Source organism: Triticum dicoccoides, chromosome 7A (assembly GCF_002162155.2).
Source record: "Triticum dicoccoides isolate Atlit2015 ecotype Zavitan chromosome 7A, WEW_v2.0, whole genome shotgun sequence".
NCBI lineage: Eukaryota > Viridiplantae > Streptophyta > Magnoliopsida > Poales > Poaceae > Triticum > Triticum dicoccoides.
Genome location: NC_041392.1, coordinates 578,777,054 through 578,786,722, shown reverse-complemented (window position 1 = coordinate 578,786,722; position 9,669 = coordinate 578,777,054). Strand labels below are relative to the sequence as shown.

The 9,669-nt window shown below is 40.2% G+C and overlaps 1 protein-coding gene across 1 annotated transcript; it reads right to left on the bottom strand.

Annotated features, from left to right (window-relative positions):
- Window positions 1-9,114: 9,114 nt before the first annotated feature.
- On the bottom strand, window positions 9,115-9,663 carry LOC119332185 (protein GLUTAMINE DUMPER 6-like). The gene has a single exon (XM_037605360.1). It carries the CDS (start codon window positions 9,635-9,637, stop codon window positions 9,269-9,271), a length of 369 nt encoding a protein of 122 aa, XP_037461257.1. The 5' UTR covers window positions 9,638-9,663; the 3' UTR covers window positions 9,115-9,268.
- Window positions 9,664-9,669: the final 6 nt, after the last annotated feature.

Here is a 9,669-nt window from a genome sequence, read left to right as displayed (position 1 = left end):
CTAATAACTATGGACCCGAAGGTTTGTGGTAAACTACTCACGCTTCATAGGAGAGGCAATGGTGTTGATGTAGAAGCCCTCCGTGATCGATTCCCCCTCCGGCAGATCGCCGGAAAAGGCCCCAAGATGGGATCTCACGGGTACAGAAGGTTGCAGCAGCGGAGAAGTGGTTTTGTGTCTCTCTGTGATGTTTATAGGGTATAAGAGTATATATAGGCGAAAGAAGTACGTCGGTGGAGCTACGAGGGGCCCACGAGGGTGGCGGGTGCGCCTACACCCCTGGGCGCGGCCTCCTGCCTCGTGGAGTTCCAGACTTCGACTCCAAGTCTTCTGGATTGCATTTGGTCCAAAAAAGATCATCGCGAAGGTTTCATTCCATTTGGACTCCGTTTGGTATTCCTTTTCTGCGAAACTCTAAAATAGGCAAAAAAACAGAAACTGGCACTGGGCCTCCGGTTAATAGGATAGTCCCAAAAATAATATAAAAGAGCATATTAAAGCCCATTAAACATCCAAAACAGATAATATAATAGCATGGAACAATAAAAATTTATAGATACATTGGAGACGTATCAAGCATCCCCAAGCTTAATTCCTGCTCGTCCTCGAGTAGGTAAATGATAAAAACAGAATTTTTGATGTGGAATGCTACCTATCATAATTATCAATGTAATTTTCTTTATTGTGGCACGAATGTTTAGATCTGAAAGATTCAAAACAAAAGTTTAATATTGACACAAAAATAATAATACTTCAAGCATACTAATAAAGCAATCATGTCTTCTCAAAATAACATGGTCAAAGAAAGCTATCCCTACAAAATCATATAGTCTGGCTATGCTCTATCTTCATGACGCAAAATATTTAAGTCATGCACAACCTCGATGACAAGTCAAGCAATTGTTTCCTATTGTTGATGTTCTCAAAATGTTTCAATCTTCACGCAATACATGAGCGTGAGCCATGGACATAGCACTATAGGTGGAATAGAATGGTGGTTGTGGAGAAGACAAAAGGAGAAGATAGTCTCACATCAACTAGGCTTATCGATGGCTATGGAGATGCCCATCAATAGATATCAATGTGAGTGAGTAGGGATTGACATGCAATAGATGCTCTAGAGCTATAAGTGTATGAAAGCTCAGAAATAAATAAGTGGGTGTGCATCCAACTCACTCGCTCACGAGGACCTAGGGCATTTTGAGGAAGTCCATCATTGGAATATACAAGCCAATTTCTATAATGAAAGATTCCCACTAGTATATGAAAGTGACAACATAGGAGACTCTCTATCATAAAGATCATGGTGCTACTTTGAAGCACAAGTGTGGAAAAGGATAGTAGCATTGCTCCTTCTCTCTTTTTCTCTATTTTTTTATTTCGGCCTTTCTCTTTTTTATGGCCTCTTTTTTCCTTTTTTTCTTTTTCGTCCGGAGTCTCATCCCGACTTATGGGGGAATCATAGTCTCCATTATCCTTTCCTCACATGGGACAATGCTCTAATAATGATGACCATCACACTTTTATTTACTTACAACTTGTTACTTAGAACAAAATATGACTCTATGTGAATGCCTCCGGCGGTGTACCGGGATGTGCAATGAATCAAGCGTGACATGTATGAAATAATTATGAAGGTGGCTTTGCCACAAGTACGATGTTAACTACATGATCATGCATAGCAATATGACAATGATGAAGCGTGTCATAATAAACAGAATGGTGGAAAATTGCATGTCAATATATCTCGGAATGGTTATGGAAATGCCATAATAGTTAGGTATGGTGGCTGTTTTGAGGAAGGTAAATGGTGGGCTTATGGTACCGGCAAAAGTTGCACGGTACTAGAGAGGCTAGCAATGGTGGAAGGATGAGAGTGCGTATAATCCATGGACTTAACATTAGTCATAAAGAACTCACATACTTATTACAAAAATCTATTAGTTATTGAAACGAAGTACTACGTGCATACTCCTAGGGGGATAGATTGGTAGGAAAATACCATCGCTCGTCCCCGACCGCCACTCATAAGGAAGACAATCAAAAAATAAACCATGCTCCGACTTCATCACATAATGGTTCACCATGCGTGCATGCTACGGGAATCACAAACTTTAACACAAGTATCTCTCAAATTCACAACTACTCAACTAGCATGACTTAATAACGCCATCTTCATATCTCAAAACGATCATAAGGAACCAAACTTCTCATAGTATTCAAAGCACTTTATATGAAAGTTTTTATTATACCCATCTTAGATGCCCATCATATTAGGACTAATTTTATAGCCAAAGAAAATTACCATGCTATTCTAAAAGACTCTCAAAATAATATAAGTGAAGCATGTGAGATCAATAATTTCTACAAAATAAAACCACCACCGTGCTCCAAAAGGATATAAGTGAAGCACTAGAGCAAAATTATCAAGCTGAAAAGATATAACTGAAGCACATAGAGTATTCTAATAAATTCCGATTCATGTGTGTCTCTCCCAAAAGGTGTGTACAGCAAGGATGATTGTGGTAAACTAAAAAGCAAAGACTCAAATCATACAAGACGCTCCAAGCAAAACACATATCATGTGGTGAATAAAAATATAGCCTCAAGTAAAGTTACCGATAGACGAAGACGAAAGAGGGGATGCCTTCCGGGGCATCCCCAAGCTTAGACTTTTGGTTGTCCTTGAATTTTACCATGGGTTGCCTTGTACATCCCCAAACTTAGGATCTTGCCACTCCTTATTCCGAAACCCACCAAATCTTTACCCAAAAACTTGAAAACTTCACAACACAAAACTTTAACAAAAAATCTCATGAGCTCCGTTAGTATAAGAAAATAAACCACCACTTTAAGGTACTGTAATGAACTCATTATTTATTTATATTGGTGTTAAACCTACTGTATTCCAACTTCTCTATGGTTCATACCCCCTGATACTACTCATAGATTCATCAAAATAAGCAAACAACACACGAAAAACAGAATCTGTCAAAAACAGAACAGTCTGTAGCAATCTGGAGATTTCGAATACTTCTATAACTCCAAAAATTCTGAAAACTTGGGAAGACCAGGATAAAAAGTATATTGATCTAATGCAGTTGTAATTGGTATTTTATATCTTTCTCGTAAAAAATGATAATTATTTTCGTGAGCGCATACTTTCTGTTTTTATCAGCAAGATCAAACAGCAATCACCCAAGAAGATCCTAAAGGCTTTACTTGGCACAAACACTAATTAAAACATAAAAACACAACCATAACAGAATTTAGATGAATTATTTATTACTAAACAGGAACAAAAAGCAAAGAACAAAAATAAAATTGGATTGCCTCCCAACAAGCGCTATCGTTTAACGCCCCTAGCTAGGCATAAAAACAAGAATAGATCTAGGTATTGCCATGTTTGGTATGCAATCCAAAAGTGGCCCTCATAATAGATTCATAAGGAAATTTAATTTTCTTCCTAGGAAAGTGTTCCATGCCATTCCTTAACGGAAATTGGAATCTTATATTTCCTTCTTTCATGTCAATAATTGCACCAATCATTCTAAGAAAGGCCTACCAAGAATAATAGGACATGTAGGATTGCAATCTATATCAAGAACAATGAAATCTATGGGCACATAATTCCTATTTGCAACAATAAGAACATCATTAATCCTTCCCATAGGTTTCTTAATGGTGGAATCCGCAAGGTGCAAATTTAAAGAACAATCATCAAATTCTCGGAAACCTAGCACATCACACAAAGTTTTTGGAATCGTGGAAACACTAGCACCCAAATCACACAAAGCATAACACTCATAATCTTTAATCTTAATTTTAATAGTAGGTTCCCACTCATCATAAAGTTTTCTAGGGATAGAAACTTCTAGTTCAAGCTTTTCTTCATAGGATTGCATGAAAGCATCAACGATATGTGTAGTAAAAGCTTTATTTTGATTATAAGCATGAGGAGAATTTAACATGGATTGGAACAAGGAAATACAATCTATCAAAGAGCAATTATCATAATTAAATTCCTTGAAATCCAAAATAGTGAGTTCATTGCTATGTAAAGTTTTGACCTCCTCGATCCCACTTTTATTATTTTTTGCATCAAGATCTAAAAACTCTGAATCATTGGGACACCTTTTAACTAAAGTTGACTCATCTCCAGTCCCATCTTTATCAAGATTTATATTGGAAAACAAAGATTTAAAAGGAGTCACATCAATCACTTTTAAATCTTCATCATTATTATCTAGATCTTCCGGTTTAGCGGCCATCTTATTAACTAAGGTGGCTTGCTTATCCGAAATTTGGCCTACTAAAATTTCAAGATGAGCAAACTGAGATTTCAAACCATCAAGTTCCTTAGATATATCATTGAGCTCTTTATTCATGTACTCCATAAAACTTTTTTGTTCTTTAAGCTCATTTCTGAAGAAATTATTATGCTCAAATTGCAAAGACATAAAGCTTCTAACGTTGTTTCTCAACGCCTTTTGGCAGAACCATCAAAGCAAACAGACACACTAAAACCCAAGAACACAAGAAGCAAGCGAAAAGAGACAAACTGAAGAGGGGCGAAGAAAAGGCAAAGGTTTTTGAAAATCGTTTTAGAAGTGGGGGAGAGGAAAATGAGAGGTGACTGGCAAATAATGTAATGCGAGGGAGAAGAGTTTATGATGGGTACTTGGTATGTCTTGACTTGGCGTAGATCTCCCCAGCAATGCGCCAGAAATCCTTCTTGCTACCTCTTGAGCATGCGTTAGTTTTCCCTTGAAGAGCAAAGGGTGATGCAGTAAAGTAGCATAAGACCCTCAGTTTTGAGAACCAATGCATCAATCCAGTAGGACACAACACACAAGTCACCTAATACCTGCACAAACAATCAAGAACCTTGCAAGCAACGCGATAGAGGGGTTGTCAATCCCTTCATGGTCACTCGCAAAAGTGAGATCTAATAAAGATAATAAAGTAAATATTTTTGGTATTTTTGTTGTATAGATTGGAAAGTAAAGATTGAAAAATAGTAAATGAGATGCGATGTAAATAAAAGAGATGCAATTTAATAAGAAAGAGATCCGACGGCCATAGGTTTCACTAGTGGCTTCTCTCAAGATAACATGTATTATGGTGGGTGAACAAATTACTGCTGAGCAATTGATAGAAAAGCACATAGTTATGAAGATATCTAAGGCAATGATCATGAATATAGGCATCACATCCATGTCAAGTATATCGAAACGATTCTGCATCTACTACTATTACTCCACACATTGACCGCTATCCAGCATGCATCTAGAGTATTATGTTCATAAGAACAGAGTAACGCATTAAGCAAGATAACATGATGTAGAGGGATAAACTCAAGCAATCTGATATAAACCCCATCTTTTTATCCTTGATGGCAACAATACAATATGTGCCTTGCTGCCCCTACTGTCACTGGGAAAGGACACCGCAAGATTGAACCCAAAGCTAAGACTTCTTCCATTGCAAGAAAGATTAATCTAGTAGGCCAAACTAAATCGATAATTCGAAGAGACTTGCAAAGATATCAAATCATGCATATAAGAATTCAAAGAAGAACCAAATAATATTTATAGATAATCTTGTTCATAAACCCATAATTCATCGGATCTCGGTAAACACACCGCAAAAGAGTATCACATCGAATAGATCTCCAAGAACATCGAGGAGAACTTTGTATTGAGAATCAAAGAGAGAGAAGAAGCCTTCTAGCTAATAACTATGGACCCGAAGGTCTGTGGTAAAATACTCACGCTTCATTGGAGAGGCAATGGTGTTGATGTAAAAGCCCTTCGTGATCGATTCCCCCTCCGACAGATCGCCGGAAAAGGCCCCAATATGGGATCTCACGGGTACAGAAGGTTGCGGCGGCGGAAAAGTGGTTCCGTGGCTCTCTGCGATGTTTCTAGGGTATAAGAGTATATCACTAGTAGAAAAAGGGTCAAACGTGAAGCACATTAGTGCCGGTTTGATTTTGGCCCGGTACTAATGGTACCATTAGTGCTGGTTCGAACGGATTTGCATTAATGCCGGTTCGTGTTGAACCTTTAGTACCGGTTCGTGGCACGAACCGGTACTAAAGGGGTGGTGGCAGGCTGGCGTCAGACCGGGGCCCCACGATCACCTTTAGTACCGGTTCATGGCACGAACCGATACTAAAGGTCTAACCTTCAGTACCGGTTCGTGCCATGAACCGGTACTAGAGGGGTCTGACCTATAGTACCGGTTTGTGACACAAACCGGCAATATAGGGCAATTTTCAAACTCTACCCCCCCCTGTGTGTCGCCATTTTAGTTCTGAAAAAATCAAAAGAAAATGATAAAAACTTCAAAAAATAAAATCCTTCGAGAGGTAGTTATATTACTACATCTACTAGTTAGGAAAATTTAAGAACTACAATTTAGACATGTTTTGCAAAAAGTGTAGGGAAAATGTAAAATGGCTATAACTTTTGCATACGATGTCGGAAAAAACGATAATATATCAAAAAATTCAGCACGAAAATCCGCATCCGATGGAGACGGCCTACGGCCTGTTTGGAATTTTTTAGAATCCTAAAATTCCAAAAGGAAAAAAAGATATGGTCAAATTTCAGTTTGTTTAAAAAAAATTGGTTAAATCTGGTCAAACTACTTATTCAAGAAGTATTAATGTTACTACATAATTATTCAAGATTATTAGTGTTACTAAATAATTATTTCAATTTTTTGAATTTTGGTCAAATCTGGTCAAACTATGGTCAAACTGTGGTCATACTATGGTCAAACTTATTCAAGAAATATTAGCGTTACTAAATAATTACTATTTTTTAGAATAATAGTTTCAAACTCAAACGGTGAAATGTGTGACTTCATGCTCAAGCTAAACTCCTGAGGGTTAATAGGATTGGCATCTTACTATCGTCAGGAAAACAACAAGTGCAGACTCGGAAACGAAGGAGAATAGAACCCGAAAGTTAAGCGTGCTCGGGCTGGAGTAGTGAGAGGGATGGGTGACCGGTCGGGAAGTTAGATGATTTGGAATGAGTGATCCACACTTGAGCAGTTAAGAGAGGTGATTAGAGACTAAATCATCAAATAATTCAAAAAAATTAAAAATTAAAAAAATCAAAAAAAAAATTCCAAAATTTTCAAAAAAAACCCTTTAGTACCGGTTGGTAACACCAACCGGTACTAAAGGTCCCCCATACCAGGGCGCGAGCTCACGCCATGTGGTGGCACTTTAGCGCCGGTTCGTGCCGAACCGGTACTAAAGGGGGGGGGCTTTAGTGCCCACCCTTTAGTGCCGGTTATGGAACCGGCACTAAAGGCCCTTACGAATCGGCGCTAAAGCTCCGTTTTCTACTAGTGTATATAGGCGAAAGAAGTACGTCGATGGAGCTACGAGGGGCCCACGATGGTGGGGGCGCACCCTCCTGCCTCGTGGCCACCTTCTGGAGTTCCAAACTTCGACTCCAAGTCTTCTGGATTGCTTTCGGTCCAAGAAAGATCATCGCGAAGGTTTCATTCCGTTTGGTATTCCTTTTCTGCGAAATTCTAAAATAGGCAAAAAAAAAAGAAACCGGCACAGGGCCTCCAGTTAATAGGTTAGTCTCAAAAAATAATACAAGGGAGCATATCAAAGCCCATTAAACATCCAAAACAGGTATAATAACATGGAACAATAAAAAATTATAGATACGTTGGAGACGTATCAGCTGTGCTGCATCATCCCTTCCTCTTTGGGGAAATACCGATATAGCTTCAAGCGACATCACTTGTCTATGCCTAAGTCAGGGTATTGAAACACCCATGTTTTTATACACCGACTATTGGTCTTATATTTCTTCCTAAAGTTAGCAGATTCTGAGATTTTGTTTTTGCCGTCAAACTTTTATTTGCCCTCATACTTATTCTTGTTCTTGGTCTTGAACTTTTGGGTTGCAAATTCTTCTTGTGAATGATATAGTCCCTAGAATTTCTCTCATGGACTACATCACGTGTGTCTTTTATCCGCATATTTTCTTCCACATCAACATCACCAATGAGATTCACAACGGAAAACTCATGTCTCTTGTGTTTCAGAACAATGGCAAATTTCCTCGGCGAAGGAGAAAGCTTGGCAATGATGTCTCAGGAAATGAACTGGTTCGGTAGCACACAATTGAAATAGTCAAGTTCCTTAGCGAGTGACTGTATCTCATTAGCCCGCTCAACTAAGAATGGTCATCACTCATCTTGTAGTCCTGGTACCGTTCCATGACATAAACTCACGCTGTGTCCGAGACCCCGAACTTGGTCACAAGCATGCCTCACATATCCTCGCCAACCATAGTGGTCATGAAATGATTAATGATCTTGTCGTCAAGAACAAAACAACACCTCTGAAAATATGATACGGGAAGTTTTTTTTATTGTTGAAAATATGAGTAATTTCCCACTAAGTTAACCAAAAATATATTGATAAAACATGATGAACATAACAAGCATGATTGTTTGACTGGAGTGCCAATCAACCTAAACAAATGATTTAGTATGCAAGATAGGAAGAGCATGTCCATGTCCATTGCAAGCAGTGGTAATCCAAGTACAACACCTAACATAAGAGATATGAGCACATATAGTGCGGTGGAAGAATATATGTTGGCAGTACCATCAGAAGCCTATGGAAGTATTGGTTGTTGTGTGTGCGAAATTGCTGTTCATGACATCTAATTCACCTACTACATGCTAATGGTTGCTAGAATTGTGACTTATGTTCTAAAATTAATCATGAAATTTGCTTATTTTTTCAACGGAAACCGAAAGTTCAGTGTGCATGTTTCAACGTGCGCGTACAGCAATCATGTAAAGCTCCGTCATTTCGCACAAACTCGTAGTGCTTATCACTTTGTGTCATGCCAGCAGATCAATCTGGATCAGTATTGGAGAGTGGTTCTCTCATTGTTGATGGTTTGTGGTTAATGCTTCGTGACTCATTGTTGAGATTTACCACTACGAGAGAGACAGAGTCCCAGCATGACGACGACCGGGGAGTAGTTAATACCACCCACCCAAACGAGAAGCGTGGAAATTTGCGAGTGGAAAATCGAACTGGACAGCAGGCAAAACCAAGCAATGCAAAGCCGAAACTTCATTCGCTTTCACAGATCTCCTCGACTAGATACTACTACTGGTGACAAAATTACTTAGGATAAATCCTAGAAATCTGATTGATGAACAAAATTGGTCCCGCCTCCAGCAGGGCACACGGGCGCGGCGCGCGCGCTTAGGCCGCGTCCGGCTGGCGTGGCGGCTCGACGGCGTCAGGGAACGCGAACGGCCTGGCGCTGGCGAGGAAGGACGGCAAGTCGTCGCCGGGCATGGTGACGACGACACTGGGCTCCCTGTCGAGCGGCACCATCCCGCGGGCCGACGCCTCCTCGCCGGCGCTCCCCCGGCGCGACGACCCGGACGGCTTGCGGCGCGTGCAGACGAGCACGAGCAGCGCCACGGCGATGATCCCCATCATGAGCGTGAAGCCGATGAAGATGTACGGCGTCGGCGTCCTCCAGAACGCCGGGTGCGCGCCGTGGCCGGCCGCCGCCGGAGCCCCGGCGACCCCCACCAGCGCCTCGCCTTCTCTGATCGGCCTCATGATGCACGGTGAATCAAACGGATGTCGATCCC

Coding starts and splice junctions, on each gene's coding strand:
- LOC119332185 (XM_037605360.1), bottom strand. CDS start 9,637: ATGAGGCCGATCAGAGAAGGCGAGGCGCTGGTGGGGGTCGCCGGGGCT.